Genomic DNA, 24603 nt, shown 5'->3' with positions numbered 1-24603 from the left:
GCATGTTTGAAACTGTTTTCGCATGACTTGTATTTTTGTGTTTGCCTGCTTGACGTGTTACTTATTGAGCGGGGACGCCTGCTAGTGAGTCGTGAAGTCTGCTCTGTATTCTGACGAGTTTTGGTGCATGTGAACAGGTGGTAAGTATATTGCACATGTTATTTCAATATTTCATATTCTAACCTTTTGTTTTATAAGGTTAAATGTTCACATTCATTTAAAAGTGGGCATCCCCTTCGGGCACCCACTTAGGGGCCAAGGTGGGGAGCCCCACTTAAGTGTGTGTGGGGGTGGGTGCATGGGCACCTACCCAACCCACCTTGGAACTGGCCACCCACATGCAATCGTGGGGAGCCAGCCAAGTACCATGTGTTAACTCCACCTTAAATTTTATTTAAAAAAAGCTTTCACCTCCAGCGTAGAACCAACCCAGCGATCCGCTTCCACCTTCTTACGTAAGACAACCGGCGACCATCTCTTCAGGCTGCGCACGTACATGATTTTTGGCGGCTGTACGTTCTGCTCCTACAGGCGGCAGCAGACCTGCAGTACTTCAGCGTGCTGCCTCTGGCGGCTGCTCCTACAAGCGGCAGCATACTTGAAGGCTGCGCTGCCTTTCTCTTCTGCACGCACTCGTGGGCCACCTCCAACAGGCTCTGCGTCTCATGTGCAGCAAGCTGCGCCTATCCTCCAGCAGGCTGCCCACTACAGGCAGCTGCGCAGGCTGTAGCCAGGTGGCAGTGCACAGCAGCCAGGCGCTTCCTAGGTGGCTGTTTCTCCCATCCTCTCAGGCGACTGTACCCTCATCAGTTGGTTGCGCCTGCCCACAGCAGGCGACTACACATGCTTCTCTTTCCGCTGTTGTATTTTTCCAGTGGACGGTTCAATCTATCCAAAGACCACTTCTCCAACGCTTCTTCCTCCACAAGAAGGTGGTTGTGTCCTGCACAACAGGTGGTTGCACTTCCTTTCCAAAGGCGGCGTCTTCTGTCTTCAAGTGGCTACAACTGGTGTTTTTCTCAAGTAACCCCACACATGGGTATTGGATTTCCTTCTGCCATCCACAAGTAAGTGAATTTTTAGATTTAAATAAGGTACTTGGTGTTAAATGTGATAAGGGACTCTCTCTCCACGGCAACACCCGTTCGGTGCCGGGTAGTCCAAGCTCTATTGGAGAACCTCGGTCCAAAGGTGTTGAGATCGGGAGAGCCAGGCGTTAGTACGAGAGCGCTTGTTTGTGCTTGGTCTCGGAACACCAGTGAGGCGCTCTCCGCGGAGTCCAGTGAAAGCACAGGACCGTAGAGACTGGACCACACTAGTGGTCATTTCGCTTTGAGCATCTACATCAAATTTCGATTTCGAGCCTATTTGTTTGGTACTGTTTTCATATGTACATGGACATCATCTGGTTCTTGGAATCCATGGAGCATTGTATTTGTTAAATACTCCCAATAAATATATCATATATTAAGGGGGGGGTCGGCCCGTTCCGGCCCCAGTGCTGGTGTCCATCTTTCCATTTCATTTTCATTTCAATTTCAAGTTGTATTAAGTTGTCCTTTTCAAATTGTGGTTTTAAAGTTGTGCTATTAAGCATGTGGGTGTCCAACGGAGTCTTCCCACTTCACGGGATCGGTTTCATTGGTATCAGAGCACGGTTGTTTCCCTCTTCCTAGTGGGGAAACGAACCTGTGTACTGGACATCCCGCTTTTAGTACACTTTAAACACAATGGACAGCCAAGGCAACCCTTTGGAAGTGCCTAATTCGAGGGGTCCGTCTAGTGCCTCTCGTGGGTCTGATGCCCTGCGAGGAAGACACAAGCCCCTTTAAAGGGTTAATGATAGTGAATCAAAGGGTCAACTGTCTCAAGGAAAGACAGTCATGCTTGAACAAGAGCCTGATGCTATGAGGGCTGAAATGGAACATATGAGAAAACTTCTGCAGGCTCAAGAGCAAGAGTTAAAGTTTTTGCATGAAGATCCCCATGTGCAAAGTGCTATTGAAGCTAGAAAGGCTGATGCAATGGTAGATGTAACTTTTGAATCAATGGCACGGGAAGTGGGCAAGAAACCAAGGGAGTTGGCACTTGCCTATCTCCTCCGCAAAGGTGATATCAAAGAGGAGGATGACGGAGAGCTGAAATTCAGAAATCCACCTCGTTTAAAGCATGGAGATCCTGCATCTCAAAGGCTGAAATCTTTAATGCAAAAGGAAGAGGTGACAGTCACCTCTCGACATGCGTCTTCTCCACAAGGCACTAAGCCTAACAGATATATGTATGCTAGTGCTCATGGAGGGCATGAAAGTCACATGCATTCAAGACATGTATCTCTTGGTAAGGGTGACAGATCTGCTGCCAGAAAATTTTTGCCTTCTGAGTTGTCTCATGGAGAGACACTGCCTTATGCAGGTAAGTCACATGCATCTGAATTCCAAGTTCGTGGAGCACATGCCACCGTGCCTCATGAAACTTCTATGACGGCCCATGGAGCCCATGCAGATAGGGCTGCCCCGTTGGACAAGGGGAAAAGAAAAAGAGAAGACCATGAGCCTCATGCCAGAAAGCTCAAGGAATTCAAAGCAGGTGACAAATCTGTTAAATTTGATGTCTTTCATGGTGAACATGATGCTTCTAAAGTGTTAGCATTTGTGGCACAGTTCGACATTGCTTTTAGCGATGAGGACTTTACTGAAAAGTCAAAGGTACGCCATGCTAGCATGTTTTTGAAAGGGACTACTGCTCATTGGTGGATCACTGAAAAGATCACCAAGGATCCCATTTGCACCTGGAAGGAATTTAAAGACAGATTCTATGCTCAGTTTTTGCCACCAAATGCGGAGCAAACTCTCACTCAAAAGTGGGACAGGCTGGAACAAAGAGACAATGAAAGCGTGCAACAGTATGTTAACAAGTTCTGGAAAGTGTTGCTGGAACTGACTCCCTTTATGCAAATCACTGAGGATGAAAGAAAGAGGAAGTTTCGTTCTGGACTGCAACCAGCATATCGATCGGGCATTGAATTGCACCCGAAACATACGTTGCAACAGCTCACAGCTTCTGCTCTTGCTACGGAGCAATTGCTGCTCAAGATTAAACAAGATCAAGGAGGTTCAAAGGGGAAAGACAAGGCTGTCCCAAATCAGCAAAAGGGTGGACAGCCACCTAAAAAGAACTTCCGGGACACCTACAAGGGTGGTAAAGCTGAAAATAACACATCTAAAGATCAGGGCCCAAGGAAGAACAAATTTGGCTTAACCCCGGAGCAAAGAGAGCAATATGCCAAGGATGGAAAATGCTTTTCTTGTGGTAGCAAAGACCACATGTTTCGACAATGCCCAGGTCGCAAACCAAAGCACGAGGACAAGCAGACCAAGGCTAATATACATGCAGTTCCTGATGTGCAAGGAAATACAAGTCATGATGCAAAAGAGCGAATGGTTTGCAAGGCTTGGGGGCAAATCAAGGATCAGCCCGTCTTATTCATGTTTGATGACTGTGCAACCGATAACTTCATCTCTATGCAAACGGCAGCTGCATTGGGTATTGAGGTTGAAAACATGGGACCTTATATTGAAGCCGAAGCTGCATTTATTGGTAAAGAGGTGCAGGTTACCCCATTGATGGGGAAGTTGCGCATCCATATCCAGGGCTACCTTGATAATGAACATTTCCTAGTTGCTCCACTAAATGGATGTGATGTATTGTTGGGCAAGCCGTGGCACCATAGGCTTGAGCCCCGCAAAGACTACAAGTCTAATATGATTTCTTTTATGCATAAAGGCCGCATGCATTTTATTGATGCTAGCAAAGAAGGGAATTCCATCTCACTTGTATCACACATCCAAATTAATAAAGCAATGAAAAAGAGTCTTTCAGCGTACTTGGTTTTTGTTCGTGATAGCCTTGTGCCAAATCATCAAAATGTGGATGCTATGTCTAATGATAGGCTGAATTTTCTTTATGCATTCAACGACCGTTTTGTTGATTCGTTGCCAGGTGAATTACCTCCCCAAAGGCCCGAAGATCATCGCATAGATCTTGTGCCAGGTAGTTCTCCTCCTAACAAACCCGCATACCGAGTGAGTGCTGCACAACAAGAAGAAATCATGAAGCAGGTAAATGAGCTTTTAGAGAAAGGTTTGGTTCAGCCCAGTTCCTCACCTTACTGCTCTCCTGTGCTTCTTGTTCAAAAGGAGGACGGATCATTCCGTATGTGTGTGGACTATAGAGCTTTAAACAAGCTTACCATCAAGAACAGATTCCCAATTCCGCGAATTGATGATATCTTGGATAAGCTTGATGGTTCGACTTGCTTTAGCAGGCTTGATTTGAAGAGTGGTTATCACCAGATACGAGTGGTGCCACAAGATGTCCATAAAACTGCATTCAGGACAGCCTTCGGATTATATGAATTTTTGGTAATGCCTTTTGGTCTCACCAATGCTCCTGCTACTTTTAATTGTATGATGGATAGGATATTCCGATCCCATCGCAAATTCACAGGAGTATTCTTTGATGATATCTTGGTTTTCTCCAAGAACGAGCAGGAACACAGAACTCATTTGGTCACAGTATTCGAAGAGTTGCGGAAGCATAAACTTTTCATTAATGCCAAGAAAAGTGAGTTTTTCCTTTCAAAGATTCGTTATTTGGGTCATATTGTATCTAAAGATGGAGTTACAATGGATCCTGCAAAGATAGAGACCATTCGCAATTGGCCCGAATTGCAAAACGTACATCAAGTACGTAGTTTTCTAGGATTATGTTCGTATTACAGGCGTTTCATAAGGCATTTCGCCAGGATTGCCACTCCTCTACATGATCTCACAAAGAAGAAAATCACTTTCAAATGGACTTCAAAGGAACAGGATGCTTTCTTGCAGCTCAAGCATGCTATTATATGTGGTCCAGTATTGATTGTTCTTGACTTGCACAAGTCATTCGTGGTTGAATGTGATGCTTGTGGTGATTGCTTAGGAGCTGTCCTAAATCAAGAAGGGCATGCAGTTGCATACGAGAGCCGTCGTTTGCATGATGCCGAGCTTCATATGGATATCCATGAGAAAGAGCTCTTGGCTGTAATTCACGCCTTAAAGATATGGAAATATTATCTTCTTGGGACTGAATTTGTAGTCAAGACAGATCATCAAAGCTTGAGATACTTTCTATCTCAAACAAAGCTTTCAGAAAAGCAGATGAGAATGGCAAATTTTCTTTCCATGTTTCATTTTCAGATTGTGCATACTCCAGGAAAGAAAAATGTGGTGGCCGATGCACTATCCAGGAGGCCTTATGTAGCTGCAGTCTCAGTGGCCTCTCATGGAGACTTATCTGCTATGAGAGATTTGTATCATTTGGATGTTGATTTTTGCCATATATGGACTGATTTGATGGCTGGTCGTTCACATGCCTCTTGTGTTATCAACGAGGGTTATCTTATGAAGGATAATTGTCTATGTGTGGTGAAGGATAATTGCCTATGTGTGGTGAAGGATTTGTGTCCAAAGGTTATGGACGAATGTCACGCTCCACCTTATGCTGGTCATCGAGGTATTATGCCTACTACACGTATGATTCAGAGGTATTTCTTTTGGCCGAGCATGCGTAAAGACATTGAGGCTTATGTGCGTGCATGTATTACTTGCCAAAAGGTGAAATTTGATAGGCAAAAATCTCTAGGTTTGCTTCAGCCATTGTCTATTCCCTCGCAACCTTGGGAAAGCATTACTATGGATTTCATTATGGATTTGCCTAGATCCCAGCATGGGAATGATGCTATTTGGACCATTGTGGACAGGTTTAGCAAGCAAGCTCATTTCTTGCCCGTCAAGAAAACCACCAAAGCTGATCATATGGTAAAGCTTTTTCTTGCTAATATTTTCAAGCATCATGGTATACCTAAATCCATTGTTGGAGATAGAGATCCCAGGCCTACGAGCCTCTTTTGGAGGGCTTTATTTGATAATATGGGTACTAAACTTGAGTTTTCATCAGCTTATCATCCCCAAACGGATGGCCAAAGTGAAGCTGCAAATTCAGCCGTGTTGGATTTATTGAAATGTTATGTGGCAGATCAAAAGACTGCATGGGAGAAGTATCTTCCACTTGTTGAGTTTGCCTACAACAATACAATCCATGCCTCCACGGGAAAAGCTCCCTTTGAGATTATTTATGGCAGAGTGGTCTTGCCACCCATCCTTCGTACAAAGGATGAGATTTTTGCCGCTGATGAATATGTTCGTGACTTGGATGTTGTCTTTGGTCAGGTCCGGACAGCCATTGCAAGATCTCAGGATAAGCATAAAATGGCTGCTGACAAGCACAGAAGGGACATGGAAGTCAAAGAAGGTGATTGGGTTTTGCTGAAATTCGAGAAGGCTAGGCTTCGGAAGAGGCCAGGACGAGAAGGATCATATCCTAAGCTTTCTCCTCGCTATTATGGACCCTTCAAGGTGATTCACAAGATCAATGAAGTGTCATACAGGCTTGCTTTACCTAGTCAGTGGAAGATTCATAATGCTTTTCATGTGAGTCTATTTCGGAAATATGTGGGGCCAGATCCTGATGAGCCTGTCACAGAAGATCCGCCAGAGATTGAAGAGCTTGAGGAGATCCTCCAGTCAGAACAGATTGTTTTTCACAAGGAGAGAAAGCTACCTGCAGGAAAGCTTTCCAGGAGATACCTTGTGAAATTTAAGAATTATCTGCCTATTGATACCAAGTGGGTAAATGAAGATTATTTTGTTGATTACCCACAATTGTTGCAGGCATATCTTGAGGCTTTTCAGTTGAGGACAACTCTTTAGAAGCCGGGGGGGATGTCACCAATTGGTGGACCATTTGGTCCATCTCCAGTTTTTGCGTCTCGTTCACTTGAGGCCAGGCCAGTGTCTCATGTGAAGAGGCCAGTTATTTTGCTGACATGGACGGGAGCCAGACTGGTGCCACTCGTGTATGACCTGGACTGTGTTCGACCCATGGGATTGTCATGCCATGGAAGAGCCAGTATTCGTGCCGTGTTTTGCCTTTGGGACTGTCACACCATAGGGAGGCTCGTGCTTGGAACTGTGTCTTACCTATGGGACTGTCACTCCATAGGAAGACCAGGTTTTTATGTTTTACGTCGTGCCAGTTTTTGTGCCGACAGATATTTTGTACTTGTCCCATGAACGGGAGATATGTCCATGTTACTATTTGCACATGCACACATGTTTTGCATGTTTGAAACTGTTTTCGCACGACTTGTATTTTTGTGTTTGCCTGCTTGACGTGTTACTTATTGAGCGGGGACGCCTGCCAGTGAGTCGTGAAGTCTGCTCTGTATTCTGACGAGTTTTGGTGCATGTGAACAGGTGGTAAGTATATTGCACATGTTATTTCAATATTTCATATTCTAACCTTTTGTTTTATAAGGTTAAATGTTCACATTCATTTAAAAGTGGGCATGCCCTTCGGGCACCCACTTAGGGGCCAAGGTGGGGAGCCCCACTTAAGTGTGTGTGGGGGTGGGTGCATGGGCACCTACCCAACCCACCTTGGAACTGGCCACCCACATGCAATCGTGGGGAGCCAGCCAAGTACCATGTGTTAACTCCACCTTAAATTTTATTTAAAAAAAGCTTTCACCTCCAGCGTAGAACCAACCCAGCGATCCGCTTCCACCTTCTTACGTAAGACAACCGGCGACCATCTCTTCAGGCTGCGCACGTACATGATTTTTGGCGGCTGTACGTTCTGCTCCTACAGGCGGCAGCAGACCTGCAGTACTTCAGCGTGCTGCCTCTGGCGGTTGCTCCTACAAGCGGCAGCATACTTGAAGGCTGCGCTGCCTTTCTCTTCTGCACGCACTCGTGGGCCACCTCCAACAGGCTCTGCGTCTCATGTGCAGCAAGCTGCGCCTATCCTTCAGCAGGCTGCCCACTACAGGCAGCTGCGCAGGCTGTAGCCAGGTGGCAGTGCACAGCAGCCAGGCGCTTCCTAGGTGGCTGTTTCTCCCATCCTCTCAGGCGACTGTACCCTCATCAGTTGGTTGCGCTTGCCCACAGCAGGCAACTACACATGCTTCTCTTTCTGCTGTTGTATTTTTCCAGTGGACGGTTCAATCTATCCAAAGACCACTTCTCCAACGCTTCTTCCTCCACAAGAAGGTGGTTGTGTCCTGCACAACAAGTGGTTGCACTTCCTTTCCAAAGGCGGCGTCTTCTGTCTTCAAGTGGCTACAACTGGTGTTTTTCTCAAGTAACTACACACATGGGTATTGGATTTCCTTCTGCCATCCACAAGTAAGTGAATTTTCATATTTAAATAAGGTACTTTGTGTTAAATCTGATAAGGGACTCTCTCTCCACGGCAACACCCGTTCGGTGCCGGGTAGTCCAAGCTCTATTGGAGAACCTTGGTCCAAAGGTACTAAGATCGGGAGAGCCATGCGTTAGTACGAGAACGCCTGTTTGTGTGGGGTCTCGGAACACCAGTGAGGCACTCTCTGCGGAGTCCAGTGAAAGCACAGGACCGTAGAGACTGGAACACACTAGTGGTCATTTCGCTTCGAGCATCTACATCGAATTTCGATTTCGAGCCTATTTGTTTGGTACTGTTTTCATATGTACATGGACATCATCTGGTTCTTGGAACCCATGGAGCATTGTATTTGTTAAATACTCCCAATAAATATATCATATATTGAGGGGGGGGGTCGGCCCGTTCCGGCCCCAGTGCTGGTGTCCATCTTTCCATTTCATTTTCATTTCAATTTCAAGTTGTATTAAGTTGTCCTTTTCAAATTGTGGTTTTAAAGTTGTGCTATTAAGCGTGTGGGTGTCCAACGGAGTCTTCCCACTTGACGGGATCGGTTTCACCAAGCACCAAAAGTCAGCTCTGAGGGAGAGCCTGCCGTACTGAGCTCCAGAAGAGGCTCTACCTACAGCAGCGTTCGGAGTATATATGTTGAGGAAGCCAACGCTATCCTCTCCAATAGTAATGGTAATCCATTGTGCCCGCCTTGGGACAATGACTCCTGAGCCATTCACTGCCGGCAACAACTGCTCATTGATAGAAATACACACCCCTCCCTGCGTCCCGAAGGGGCAGAAGGATGGGGACCAAAAAGTTATGACTCCTGCCTAGAAGAATCTTCCCGCATCCGTGGGTGCGCTCCTCTGAGAGATGATGCTCTCAGAGGAAAAGAATGTCTATGGGTCCCCCCACTATGGCCCTTTGAAGCTCGCCTCGTAGGATGCCTCATTTTTGAAAGCACTAAGCCCCCCCTAAACCTTGAATGTTCCATGAAACAATCGGCATATCAATCTCGGTGTGAGGAAGCACTAGCGGAACTGCCCTCCACTCCAAGAGTCTTGGTCGAGGGTTTAGACAGGGAATAATCACAATCTGTGCGGGGGCGAAGGCGCGCCAGGTGGGCACTAATCCTGTCATCCATGTGATGCGACTCTGTATGAGCACGCGCATATGCATGCTCCGGACTCCATCGATCACAATATATCTGTAAGAGGGGGGAAGAGGTACCGCAGCAGAGGTATGCATGAACACAAAGTGCAGCGCTGACCTCCAGACTAGAAACTACCATCTCTCCGTCCTAACCTCCAAGCTCCATTATAGCCAGAGGCCAAAAATGGGTGAGAATGTCGGTGATGCGGAGATCGTGGAGGTGGTGGGAGAGCTCAACTACCTGCCCCTGAATGGCAGCTGCCACTAACTCAGGATCCCACTCTGTCCTCGGGGCTGCACTGAAGGGGAAAGAGAAGATCATCGTGCCATTGTCTGGCATAGAGGGCTTGGAGTGGTGAAAAACCACACATACCCGAATGGGGGCTACTGTCTCCTCAAATATGTTAGTCCCTTCCGTTGGCAAACACCAGAAGAAACTGTAGTCCACAGATTGTCCCAGAATCCTGGGGGCCCCACCTGGGACTCTGGCGGGAGAGCCCTCACTGGGGAGGCAACGATGGTCATCTCTATTGGATTGGAGAATCGGTGAATTGAGCGGCGGACTGATCCCGCCGGTTGCCTACGCACCGGGTCAAGGGCTGCTGGGGGGCGACGAGAGTGCCAGAGGGGCTCGCTCCGGGCCTTGAGAGGGCGTGCCACCAACGGAAAAGTGCCGGGATAAATGCTCAAAACTGTTCTCCGACAGAACCGAATCCTTCTGAGATCTGCCAGCCTGGCGCGCTCGGCTTTGGTGGTCGTCTAGCGACTTGGGCACGGTCCAACCGTCCGCCACTCACCGTCTGCTGGGTCACCTGAGGTTGGGGCTTGGTGCTCTGCTGCTTGAGGGCCTGCCCCTCTCTCTACCCCCTGGTGAGGGGGGAGGAACCACCGACGACGAACCGAAGCTTGCCGAATAAAAACCCTAGAAGCCTAGAAACATCAACTTGCACGGGAGGGGAGGAAGGAGAGGGGCGAGGAAACGAAGAGAGAAAAGAGAAAAAAGAAAAAGAAAAAAAGAAAAAGAAAAAAAGAAAAAGAAAAAAAGAAAAAAAGAAAAAAAGAAAAAGAAAAAAAGAAAAAGAAAAAAAGAAAAAAAGAAAAAAAGAAAAGAAAAAGAATAAAGAAAAAGAAAAAAGAAAAGAAAAGAAAAAGAATAAAGAAAAAAAAGAAAAGAAAGAAAAGAGAAAAGAGAAAAATAAGGAAAGGAGAGGAAGGAGAAGGAGAAGAGGAAGGAGAAAAAAGAGAAAAGAAAGAAAAGAAAAGGGGCACTGAGCAATGAAGAGAGGGAAGTGGGTGGCCAGGCAGTGAAGAGGGGGAGGTGGCCAAAGAGTGAAAAGCGAAAAAGGGGGGGGGGTGCAGCGAGCAAGTGGGGGGTGGGGCAGCAGAACAGAAGAAGGGGGGCAACGAAGGGAGGCACAAGAGGTGGGCAACAAAACAAAAACAAAGAAGGCGAGATGGGGGGAGGCGGCAGCAGCACTACGAAGGGGGAAGGTGGGGCGGAGGAGCTGAGATAGGGGGGGAGGAGAGGGCGGGGGCGCACAGTGGACTAGGGGGAGAGTGCAAGCGTCGCGAGCAGGGGGGGGGTGGAGCTTGGAGTGTGCACACGACTATTTAGATTGGAAGTATTGAGTTTGGGTATGTGTGAATTGCTTCCAGTGTTTGCAATGGAAAGAATGGCTTAAAGCTCCCTGGATTTAATTAATAACGGTACTGTGGGCAATCTTGACCTTCGTTAGATACGCCCACCATACCTTTATTCATTTGGACAAAAGGAACCCTGTACCGGGACTTTTCCGGCTGGCTTCTTGCCACTCTGTGTGTCCTTGCAAGGAATTCCGGTAGTAGGATCCATGGAAACTGGATGATCTTCCGTTATTAGGGATTTAGCGTCCAATTCCTACTTTCAATTGATGAGGGTAACTTAGATAGATGAAAAAATAAAAGAAAAAAAGGTGAAATGGAAAGGAAGATAATAAAGAAATCTGGATGTATAGCTCGACTTCAGTGGTATTAGATGTTCATGATACATCTTTTGAATAAACGAATTATTCGATCAATTATTTGAAGAAGAATTTGGCTCGCTATCGCTTTTCGGTTGGTCGACTGAAGGAAAAATCAGCACTTGAGGACTTTGCCATGTCGAACGGCAGATCGTTCAGTCCTAAAGGTATGGTTCGGGCTTCGTTTGTTTCTTGTGACCAGATTTGTTGATTCGAGGAGTGTAAATCCTATATTAGATCACCCGATTTCGGGCGTTTTCCATGGCCCTGAGTAGGCCGATGTGATAATCAATCATGCGCAAATGCAATCATTATCTGAATGACTATTCAGACTTGGAAAGTGCTTTTGGAGGTGTCTCCATTTATGCATGTCACCAAGGCAGAAAAGGAAGAGAAGGTTTCAATCGGGATTGCGACCCATGTACAAAGCGGAACTACAAATGTATCCTGGTCACACTTTACACCAACTAATCGTAGCCACCACTGCCATCAAGTTGAGTCCATCCAGTCAGGCTAAACCCTCATTTCAAGGCAAAGAGAGGGCTGTCCAAAACTGCAAAATAATAGACTGCCACCTAAAAAGGATCAAAACCAAGGTAAAAATGGTCCAAAGGCTGAAAATAAGTCTACCAAGAAGCGTCCCTACCAAGTGAGGTACTATGGTCTCACTCTGGAGCAGAAAAAGCAATATATGAGTGAGGGGAAATGCTTTACTTGTGGTAGCACTGAGCATATTGCAAATATATGCCCAAACAATAAAAAGCGTGATAATGTGAATGCATCAAAGCCCAATGTGCATATGGTTCTAGATGTGCAGGGCAACACTTCACATGATAGCAAAGACAGGGTTGTATGTAAAGCTTGGGGACAGCTTAAGGATCAGCCAGCTTTGTTCATGTTTGATGATTGTGCAACTGAGAACTTCATATCTACATAGATGGCAGATGCTTTTGGGTATTGAAGTGAAGGACATGGGTCCTCAAATTGAAACAGAGGCTGCCCTTATTGGTAGAGAAGTGCAGGTTATGCCTATTATTGGCAAGTTACGCATACACATTCAAGGCTATGTGGATCATGAGAACTTTCTTGTAGCGCCTTTGAATAGGTGTGATGTATTACTTAGAAAGACCAACATGATCACCTTCTTGCATAAAGGCTGAGAATATGTGATTGATGTTGGTGGAGAGGGTGATACCATTCTCCTTGTATCTCATGTACAAATTAAGGAAGTAATGAAAAAGAGTGTTTTTGCGTACATGATTTTTGTACGGGATCATATTGAAGAAAATAATGTGCATGTAAACACTCTTAGTAATGATAGGTTGAAATTCTTGCAAGAGTACAATGATTGTTTTGTTGGCGTTTCAGGCAGCATGAAACGTGAAACCTCTAAAACGCGTGAAACATTTCAACGTTTCATGAAACGTTTCAGTGAAACGCCCACTGAAACCTTAAAAGCGGAACGTCTAAATTTTTGAAACTTTTAGATTTGAAGTTTAAATATTAATAGTAGAGATGTCTTTTATACTTGCGTTATCACTCATGGTAATGTATTATGTGAGTAATTTTGAGATTGGGTACTTGTCACAAAGTGAAAACGTTCCGGGTTAAAACTCCACATTTTGGAGTAAAATGTTTTGGACTTGAAACGTTTCGTGGTGACACTGAACTACAGATAGTCCAGTGTTGATCATTCTAGATTTGCAAAAGCCATTTAGTGTGGAATGTGATGCATCTGGAAATTGCATAAGAGCTGTTCTAAATCAAGAGGTACATGTCGTGGCTTATGAGAGCCGTAGATTGCGTGATGTACAACTCTCTCTTGGCATTTATGAGAAAGAGCTCTTGGCTATAATTCATGCACTTACCATATGGAAACATTACCTTCTTGGGGCTGATTTCAGTGTGAAGATAGATCACTAGAGTTTGAGGTATTTTCTTACTCAAACTAAATTATGGAGAAGCATATGAGGATCGCCAATTTCCTCTCTATGTTTTCATTTTTAGATCTTGCATATCCCAGGAAAGAAGAATGTAGTGGCAGATGCATTGTCACGAAAGCCGTATGTATCGGTTGCCTCTCATGAAAACTTGTCTGCCATGTGGGATTTGTATCATATGGATGTTGATTTTGTCACTATTTGGGCTAATTTGATGGCTGGTCATGCACATACCTCATATGTGCTCAAAGAGGGTTATCTCATGAAAGATAATTGCCTATGTTGGTGTCTGATATGAGGCAAAAGGTTTTGGACGAGTGCCATGCTCCTCCATATGCTGGTCATAGAGGCATAATTCTACTACGCACATGATTGAGTGGTATTTCTTTTGGTAAGAGAGGCACATGTACGTGCATGTATCATCTCTCAAAAGGTGAAATTTGATAGGCAAAAGGCACCAAGTTTGCTTCAGCCATTGTCTATTCCCACGCAGCCATGGAAAAGTATTACAATGGATTCCATTATAGACTTGCCACAGATCCAACAGGGTAATGATGCTATTTGGACAATCGTGGACAGGTTTAGCAAGGAAGCTCACTCCTTCCCTCTCAAGAAGATTATCAAAGTTGAGCATATGGTTAAAATACATCTTGCACAAAGTGTTGAAGTATCATGGAATGCCGAAGTCCATTGTGGGGGATAGAGATCCTAGGACTACAAGTCTCTTTTGGCGGGCCTTATTTGATAATAAGGGCACCAAATTGGACTTCTCATCAGCTTATCACCCTCAAACGGATGGGCAAAGTGAGGTTGCAAATTCAGCCGTGTTGGATCTCTTGAAATGTTATGTGGCGGATCAGAAGTCTTCTTGGGAGTACTTACCGCTTGTGGAATTTGCATACAACAACATGGTGCATGCATCTACGCGAAAGGCCCCGTTTGAGATTGTTTATGGTAAAGTGGTTTTGCCACCCATTCTTCGCACAAAGAATAAGATATTTGCAGCTGATGAGTATGTAAGAGACTTGGATATTTCTTTTGCCTAGGTGCGAATAGCCATTGCAAGGTCACAAGACGAGCATAAAAAGGTTGCTGACAAGCATAGAAGGCAATTTGATGTCAAACAGAATGATTGGGTATTGCTGAAATTTGAGAAAGCAAGACTTGTAAAGAGGCTTGGCAAAGAGTGTGCATACCCTAAGCTGATGAGTATGTAAGAGACTTGGATATTGCTTTTACTTAGGTGCAGATAGCCATTGCAAGGTCACAAGACGAGCATAAAAAGGCTGCCGATAAGCATAAAAGGCAATTTGATGTCAAACATAATGATTGGTAATTGTTGAAATTCGAGAAAGCAAGACTTGCAAAGAGACTTGGCAAAGAGTGTTCATACCCTAAGCTTGCAACCAGGTACTATGGGTGTTTTCGAGTGATCGAGAAGATCAATGAAGTGGCTTTCAAGTCGGCATTGCCTACACAATGCTTTTCATGTGAGTCTCCTTCGCAAGTGTGTAGGACCAGAGCCCAGTGTACCAGTCATTGAGGATCCACCAGAAGTGGATGAGATTGAGGAGATTTTGCAACCAGAGCAGATTGCGTATCACAAGGAACGCAAGCTTGCTGTAGGCAAAGTTGTTAGCCATTACCTTGTGAAGTTCAAGAACTGTCTTTCCATTGATGCTAAATGGGTAGATGAAGAGTTCTTTAGAGATTACTTGCATTTGCTTGAGACGTATTTGGATGCTTTTCAGTTGCGGACAATTGTTTAGAAACCGGAGGGGATGTCACCATTTGGCCACCCAATTGGTCTACCCGTGCTTTCTCATTATGTATGTACATTGGACTGGCGTCCATGGTAGTTACATATGTCGGGGATTGATGCCACTCATGTGATACTGTGGACTTGGGTTTCTGTTGGGACTTGTGCTTGTGTGTACATGCCCGGAAATGATTGGAGGATTGGTGTTCCATTGGGTTTGGTACCTTGTATACTTGCTTGGAGCACGTCTATTTTGGTAGTCTCATGAACAGGAATTGGTTATACCAATGCTGCATTGCATAGCATCTTTATGTGCTTGCTTGCAATTGAATTTGCATGCTGTATTCATGCTTGCTTGGCCAATGTGTAGTTTCAGGTAAGGGGGCGCCCGCCCGTGAACCGTGGGCGTGAAACTGTCTGCTAACATGGTTATGTGGCATGTGACAGGTAGTAAGTATTGGTCATAAACCTAGTCTTAGGAATTAGCATTAATTTATAAGTGAGTGTGTACACGCTTCATTAAGTTTTGGGTGACCAAAACTCGCTTATAAATTATGACTAGCCCTGTGTTCACACACACTGATGTTTCGAGGTGGACAAAACCCAATGCCTACCTCCCAGACCTTATCCCCTTTGTACAAAGGGAGCAACCAGCCATGTGTCCATCCCAGCTTGCACCACAAGTCACTTGTCCTCTCTACTTGACACCTAGAGTGGACATCTCATCATCTCTCTTTCCTCTCTCTCTAGAAATAGACGTCCCCTTCATGAGGCCTTTTTGGCTGTATTTTTTGCACTTTCTCCTTCCCAACTCCATATCCAAGCTTGCTAGTGAGTTTTCCAAGCTTCCAAGAGTGTTTCCAAGTGGTGTTCACTCTCCCACACACTCCCAATGACTGAAATTCAGCAAACAGCTCTTATTTTTGCTGTAATTTCTGGTCTTTTGTCTGAAAACCCTAATTTCAGCCTTCCTTTCTCAAGTTGAAACATAGGGAAAGCTTCCCAGGGTTCCCTTCATCCTCTTGAAGACTTTTGTCATGAAGGATCACGACAGATTGAAGATTTCAACACTCCAAACGATTCCATCGTGAAGACTTCCACTGTCATCGACTCTACTTGCAATTGGTAAGCTTTGATGCTTAAATATGGAAGCAAGTAGCAGGAGGGAGGAGGAGGACTCCATGTTCACATACCCTGTGTAGTGTTCTCTTATCCTACATGCTCTCTTGCAGATTGTTGCTACCATGTGTTGGTGGAACAATAGAGAGTAGATGGTAGGGAACATGGGCACTTGAGAGGGTAGTGTGAGTTGCAAGTCTACACTGACAACCACATTGTTTGCAATACTGTATTCATATGCATTGGTATGGAAATCTGGTCAGAAATGCCCGTGACACTATGTACTTGATTCTCCGAAGATCAATATACTTTATTTGAGGGAGGGGCCGGCCGTTCCGGCTGATTGTGCATCTCTTGTCAATTCAACAAATTACTTCTTGTATTGAGCATATTGTCCATTAAAATCTTGGTGTATTTAAGTGTATTGTTTAGCATTGTGTTCAACCAAGTTACATCTTGTGATGCTTTTCTTTGGTGGGTACAATATCGAGAAGAAATCTCACGATGATGGTCATGGCGATCTTTTAAACGCCCCTCATGCCAACTGTTGTGGTGACTTTGGTGTTGACTTTTTGTATCCATGTGCGAACCACTGGTAACCAATGATCAAAGAGATGACAAGGATTGCACACTACGGAAGTGTGGGTGGGACATGGCGGCAACTCTACACCAAAAATACCTCAAAGAACCCAAATATTGGGTATGGCTTTGGAGAGGGTTGTAGCCCTTCACACTAAGGAAGTGTGGGTGGGATGTGGGGGCAGCCCTACACCAAAAATACCTCGAAGTACCCAAATAATGACTTACCAAACCCATTCTTGTGCACTCCTGGAACCTAGGAGATCCACCCTATCCAAGCAGTGAAGCAATCAGTCCTATGCAAGCACCAAAAATACCTAGGAGATCCATCCTATCCAAGCAGTCTCAATGCACATGGGTGCCACAAAAGAAAATTTTTATAGGTTCACTAGGCTCTGATACCAATTGTAGAACACTTGTGCCTATGTGCTGGGGTTCTGAGAGATGGAAAAAAGTGCCGCAGAATCACACACAACACACAAGAGTCCTAAACTATTGAGCTGTATTATGTACAAGAAAGAAGTGTTTACAACTGTACTTTAAGTACAAAAGTTGACTAAGAATGAAGATCTTAGTTCTCAGCCCAAGCATTGCCTAAGATCTCCTTGATCAACCTATACTGCATGCAGAGAGTTGCTCTGTAGGATCTGATCATTGAGAAATGCAGCGGACTATGACGATTTTGCTACTCACGTATATATATGCATTGATAGCGCTGGTCAGCCTACTTATAACGCTGTCAGCCTGTTTTAATACCAACAATTAGCATTTACTGCTTTGTTTTCACACTTGTGGATTGTCGACTACCTTGTCCAGTGTGCACTGTCCATGACCATACCTATAACCCGATTGCCTTTTCTAATGGCCAACTGACATGTGCGCTTGCTACCCGTGGCTGCCTATCTGCCACGTGGTTGCAATGTGGCACTAATACAAGAGAGGTGTCACATTGACAAACCTGCTACCAAGAGTCTCTCACATCAAGAAGTGCAGGGGCTTAGTCAAAGAAGGTGATGCCTACCAAGATGCTGAAGGAGCCTCCATCATTGCAAGCCCACTCATCAGTGGTAGAAGAAATCCAACCTAGATTAGGGTTTGTGTCCTTGTGGCTAGATTTGAAGAAAAGGAGGGATGGGGAACTTTTGTCGAAATCGGGTGGAAGCCAAGCATCCTATCTCAGCAAAAGGAAGGGGGGGAGAAAGAAAGGTTGTATTAAACATCTACCAAAGACCCAAAGGGTATACGAGACTGAAAATGAGTACATATGATCCATGAATAATGTTAGAAACATGAAAAAAGTAAACATAAGTAAAACGGGTCCATGTACAAAAGAGAGTCAAAGCTCGTCCTCCTTCGCAATTGTGTAAAGTGCAACAATGTCCACCTCCTATGGCGGTACATCTCTAAAGCATCTGAGGATGTCTTGTATCTTAAGCTGGCAGGTGGAGGAACTAGATCTTAGGTGGCGGGGACATTGGGCTCTCTGGAGAAACTGTGCTCTCTCTCTGGTGACTTCTTGGGCAAGTGGTACCAGGGGGTTGGCATGTGCGCTTTCTCATCAAGTTTAGGATAGAGAGAAGACTCCCAGGTGGGCTGGTTCTGTTAGGCTTAGAAAGCCGAGCTGTCCTCGATGTAGTTGGCCTTGGTGGGTGATACCTCTTCTTCTTTCTCCTCATTGGATTCTACTTCACCTTTTGCACTTTTGGGCCATGTTTCTGTGAAAACAATCTTTTTCTTTAGGTTTCCCACAAAAGTTACAAGACTTCCTTGAGAAATCCTTCTTTTCTTGAGCTTCTTTGGTGAAAGTATTGAATCCAGCTTTCTTGAATGAACTACTTTTGTTATACAAAGCTCGCCACTGCTTGATTTTTTTTTCTTCCTGTAAGAGTGATGCTTCCATCTCCATAAGCTTTGGAGAAGGAATGTTGGTGAGGGTGGTTACTATGTTTCCATAGTCTTCTTGTGGAAGACTTTTTAAGAGCATTGCAATGCATACATCACTCATCCATATTGATTTTTATGCCAGCCAGTTGAGTAAGTAAGCTCTTCATGTAGTTTAGGTGTGCAGGCATATAATCTCCAGAGTTCATTTTTAATTCAAAATACTTGATTAGCAAGCTGATTTTGGAACTCTTAGCTTGCGTGCCAAAGAGATTTTCTAGCTCTTCCCAAGCCTCAAATGAAGTATTCTTACCATCTAAGTGATGGATGAATTGGTCATGCAATCCCAGGGCAATAATGGTGAGGGCCTTCTCGTCTTTGGCTATCCAAAGTGCTTTAGCGTCCCTAGTGATAGGTTTCTTCTCCTTGCCATTTGCTACACTCAGCAAGCCCTTCTTCATTAAGATGAATTTGAGTTTAGTTTGCCATGTGTGGAAGTTCATCCTATCAAACTTGAAATCTACTCTTGATCCCGTAATGACTCCAAGGGCAGTGTCAACTGCTTTACGATCAGATAATGAGTACTAAAAACCACTTTCCCCATATAGGTGTGCATAAAAAATCCGAGAATCCTTGTGCTTTGGCATAGTGGTAATAGTGAGTTTTAGGTTTGATTTTGGTCGTCTTGACCTTCTTCTCGGGCTTGATGTATTTAGCATTTGATGATTCAGCTGAAGAATGCATAGTGACTCACTAATCACTCCAAAACAAAGAGATTAATGCTCTAATTATTCCCTAACTAGTGAGTAGACTCACTGTTTTGCAATCTGAAAACAAAGCATTTTTGGTGGACGCATTTGATGATCTTCTACTAGTTTAGACAAAAAATGCTTCTAGGGCTAGTTAGAGCATAAGTGACTTAATCAAGTATTAATTAACTTATTACCAAAGCATCTTTCTGTGAGTGCCTCAGGCTCAGAACTCCTACTCAGAGAGCTCCATTGTCAAAATTGACTCCACCATCGGGTTCAGCACCATCGAAAACAATGGGAGGCAAGAGCAATTAGAAGATTTTGGTGTGTGGAGCTCACGAGCTTCAGAGTTGTCATAAAAAATGCGCCTACTGCAGCTCAAAAATTCGGCGATGGGGACCTCCTTTGATGGGTCTTCTTGGTGTGCTGATAGCCTAGAGCTTAGGCTACAAGCCTATGTAGAGGGCTTGTGAAAGAGAGCTCAAAGAAGTGAGAACCAAGGGCTCCGATTGTAGGTATGGGAAGATATAAAAAAAACAGGTTAATATGAGATTAGCAAAAGATTATGGATAAGGTATGATGGAGAGAGCTTAATATGAGTAGTTGATGATGATGAGAGAGTGGATCTATGCTCTGATACCATGTTGGACATCATGGTGAATCATAGTGGATTAGAAAACACATTAAATATGACAAGATGTAGGCATAGAGTGTGGCACAAAGAGAGTAATCTTCCATTAGCTTGAGCCTCAATTTATAGGCTCGAATGCAAGGGATTAAAGCTTGATCAGGTACAAGATTAGGTATGGAATCATCACCTAGTATCTCTCCATGATTGTAGCACCAAAAAGTGAACTCCAAGCCCTAAATATGAGGAGAGGCATCTATAGCTATATTTGATTCTCCACGAGTTCTTTTCACCTACATTTGGTATTTTCTCTTCCCCCTTTACTCCTAGATAACTATGGTTTTTGACCTTTGAACCAAATGCCCTTATCCCCATGATATTTTGGTGTTTATTTCAGTAGCCTCATGGCAAGAAGCCAATCGGTACAGATTGGATTTATGAAGTCAAGAGAAAGGTTGATGATACCATTGACAAGTTCAAGGTGAAACTTGTTGCCAAAGGCATAGATTATGATGAGACTTTATGCCTACTTCACGGCTGTCCACTATAAATGTGTTGTTGCTTTGGCTGCCCATCATGGATGGAAGATGCATCGGTTGTACATTAAGATAGCCTTTCTCAATGGGGACTTGCAGGAAGAAGTTTATGTGAGTCAACCCATTGGTTTTGTGGTGCTTGGTCAAGAAGACAAAGTATGTAAGCTCTTGAAGGCTCTTTATGGTCATAAGCTCCCAAAGATTGGTATGAGAAGATACTCTCTTATTTGGCCAGCCTAGGTTTCAGAAACAGTCCAACTGGGAGCACCCTCTATGTTAAAGAGGATCATTGGGTTTTACTTGTGCTCATACTTTATGTAGATGACATGTTGTTGATTGGATATCTGGATAGGTTGATCATCTGTATCTTGAAAAGAGGAATAGGAGTCATCATCTCAGAAGAAACAACTGAAATAGCTGGCCTAGCAACCTTGCTACTAGGAACAGTCCTCTCATTAGAAGAATTTACATCCATGGGTGACTTTTGTATAGAGCTTAAAAGTTGTAATCTATTATGTTCTCAATTCCCTTAGGACTGGTCTTTTTATACTGTTTTGGATGGACTCCAAAACCATCGACATAAAAAAACCATGTGTTATTGTACTCTTGATTGGCTTTATGAAGAAATGGTAAAGGTGAAATAACATGGAGAGATGGTCAACAAAAGAAGAGTTGGAGTACGCAAGTGAGTGGGATTACGCAAGAAGATTATGGGGTTATGCCAAACTTGCATGGCATCGGATACTTGTTCTTAATTGTTATCTGATTAAGAGCCCTATAGTCTATGCACATCCGCATAGATATGTCTTTCTTTTTTACCAAAAGAATAGGCGATGCCCACGGACTTGAACTAGGCCGAATAAAGCCTTTGTTCAAATATTCCGTCAATTGTTTTTCCACCTCCTGTGCCTCGGAGTGGCTTAATCTATAAGCAGGTTTGCTTATAGGTTTTGATCCTGGCATAACTTCGATGCCATGGTCTACTTCTCTAGATGGTGGTAAGCCATCTGGCAAATCATCAGGAAAAACATCCTGAAATTTCTCTATTAGCTTTCAAAGCTGAATTAAAGACCTCATTTGAGATGTTAGATCTAGGTCTCTTGCACTACTATTTGGGCCAACAGTTTGTGCAAACAGATGATGGCATTATGATGCTTCAATCCAAGTACATACAGAAGCTCTTGCATAAGTTTGGCTTTCAAAATTGTAAGCATATTTCTACCCTAATAGAACGAGGGCTGAAATTGAGCACGTATGATGGAGGAGAGCTTTATGATATGAGTATGTACAACCAAGCAATTGGCTGTCTCATATATTTGTGCAACACAAGACCGGATATTCAGTTTGGTGTTCCCAGGCCAACAAATTTATGCACATTCTATGTACCAAGCATTGGTAAGCAGTTAACCGTATCTTTTGCTATCTGCAGGGCACCTTGGATCTTTCCTTGTTTTATTCTTGGGGGGGCAGCTTGTAGTTACATGCTTATAGTGATTCAAATTGGGCTAGAGAATATGATAGCTGGCAATCAACCAGTGGGAGTTGGCTTTTGCTTGGCACTCGTGCATATCTTGGTTGAATAAGAAACAACCCATTTGTTGCCACATCTAGAGAGAGAGAGAAATGAAATGAAATGATATATTAACGTCTCTAAGAGGCCGTAGTGGCCTATGAGACCAAAACTAAGAGTACATCTGAAGTTGGTGTCTCATCAAAGAGAACAACTAAATGAGACTAAAAAGTACAATAAAATGATTGTCCTACAATTATAAGAACAGAACTGTAAGACTCCGAGATGATACTGAGTAGAAAATACTGAAAAATGTATATCAAGTAGATCCATGTATGCTATCAGTTGAAGTGTTGCCCTCTCCTTAGATCAAGTATCTCCGCCATGGGGCTGTCTAGAGAGAGAGAGAGAGAGGTTCTAACTGCATTTTTTGTTCTTACCCAGGAAGTTGAGGAACAGTCAGCACGCTGGTTTGTTGGTGAAGATAACAGAAATATATTCCAGACAGAGAACTTGTTTCCATCATCATCTGACAAATCTCCACAAACATGGCACCCTGTGGAAGAGTTTGATTTTGACTGGGAACTGTTATAACATGTTAAAAGGTCTCCGAATAAAGCCTTAAGGCAAGTGCTATAAAAGAAAGAGCCTGTTAGATTTCAGTAAGAAGTAGTCTGGCACAACTCATGTGGCCTGCCTTATTGCAGAGTCTTGGGAAGCACAGTGTGAAAAAACTTGTCAGATTGTGTTTCATCTGATTCATGCCTGCCTGATATAATGCAATATTGGTGAAATAAAAGCCACACGCTTCCTGAAGGAAAAAAAAGTCTTTGTACAGTAAATCCATTTTTAACTCTTAATAACTGTAAAGGCTATCTATATCTTATTGCTCGCAACTCTCTCTCTCCACACTTTGGTGTGGTGCCATTATATGGATCATATGTACCCCACCCCTAATCTTGAGTTGGGCACTTTGGTGCTGGCATATGGATCATGATTGGTGGGCTGGCTTTATAATGACATTAACAGACTCTCTCTCTCTCTCTCTCTCTCCATTCCAACTAATAATGTAGTGCAGAACTTCTTGGTAATTGACTACTGCAAGTTTCTGGCTTCAAGCATTGGATGTTGAACACCCTGGGGCCTGTCGTTATACATGGTGGCAACACCGCTGTCGCGAAGTTCAGTGCTTCCTACCTTGGGTCACGAGCCCTTGTTCTTCTGATAGCCATAGTTCCCAATCCATTGCTGTAGTGAAAGCTAAATAGCATGCATTTGCATTCATGCGTTGGTGTTAGCCTTTGCTCGTTTAAGTTGTACTTGCCTTACTTTTTTGCAGTTTGCTTAGGGTGATACTATGGCCTGATAAGGGTGTGCCCATTCTCATTGTAATTTATCTTTCAGTGGATAAAGTCATGCAATTGCATTGTGGATTTGTTTTGAAAGAGGGCTTATGTAATCAAGACTCAAAAGCATGGGCGAGTTTGTGGGCAGCGTCGGTGTTGCCAGGCTACAGTAAAACTAGATAGCGGGGAGGAGCATGAGTTTTTTTGGGCACGGTGGTAATTTGGGAGATAGATTGTCTACTTTTGGTGATAGATTTCTTATTTGAAACCTTGTTAAAAAATATTTTAAAAGTCTAGAGTCGTTTTGGGACTGCCATGCTATAAAATCAGCAAATTGTTTTGCAATAGGGCCGATTTTAGCATAAGGGCAGGGGGCCTTCCCACTCCTTTTGTTTAGCCTCAGAGTCAGAGTGTTCAAGGCGGCCTTTTTTCGTACAGATCATGGCTAATCATCCTCCCCCTTATTCGATCAGGCGAACCATTCATTTTACAGAAGCCGAGCTTGAGACCCTCTTCGTCAAGGAGACACTTCCGACTGTGCACTCCACTTCAAAGATGTGAGGTTGCTTGTTGGGAGAGATTTCTTGTAAGTGGACTTCGATGTTGAGGAAGCAGACTCAGAGGTGTTGAAGGGCAGCCCATTCCCGTTGGGCCCGAGGAAGATATTCTCCTACCATACACCAGCTATTTTGATCCCGTTGAAGAAGACCGGGACCACTTTCCTCTTACACTCCGATTCCTAGGTCTTCCATAGGCGTATTGGCCAATGCTGGAGGCCATTGGGTTGGTCCTACAGCTGCCCCCTATCCTTGCCTTCTCGACCTTTGTCACCCAAGCGGTCACTACCTCGACGGATTTAGGGTTATGGTGCTTGCTTGTGACGGTGAGTTTATTGATGATGTTGACCTAATGGTTCGTTGAAGCAATGTATAGGGATTGCAGGTAGGCTAGACCAATGCCGGGTCTATCACCAGCAAGGGCACTTTGCGAGGGATTGTCAAAGGGCTAGGGGTCGTAGGAGACGACTCTCAGGTGATACAGCCTAGGGCTCCGCCACAACCACCAGCGTTCCGCAAGGAGTGGCAAGTCGTCTCTCATGGCCACCC

At 44.2% G+C, this 24603-nt stretch overlaps 1 protein-coding gene across 1 annotated transcript in view; it reads left to right on the top strand.

The window, feature by feature from the left end:
- LOC147630204 (uncharacterized) overlaps window positions 1-23194 on the top strand; it is a 41420-nt gene extending 18226 nt beyond the window's left edge. Inside the window, exon 5 of the mRNA XM_086811837.1 lies at window positions 22596-23194. Coding sequence (XP_086667963.1) covers window positions 22596-22745 — 150 coding nt within the window. The 3' untranslated portion in view covers window positions 22746-23194. The remainder of the gene's footprint in view (window positions 1-22595) is intronic.
- Window positions 23195-24603: the final 1409 nt, after the last annotated feature.

This window comes from Cibotium barometz, chromosome 17 (genome assembly GCF_041138505.1).
Source record: "Cibotium barometz isolate CiBa-2024 chromosome 17, ASM4113850v1, whole genome shotgun sequence".
Lineage (NCBI taxonomy): Eukaryota > Viridiplantae > Streptophyta > Polypodiopsida > Cyatheales > Cibotiaceae > Cibotium > Cibotium barometz.
Note: the sequence above shows the minus strand (reverse complement) of the source record. Positions and strands in the feature narration are given on the sequence as shown.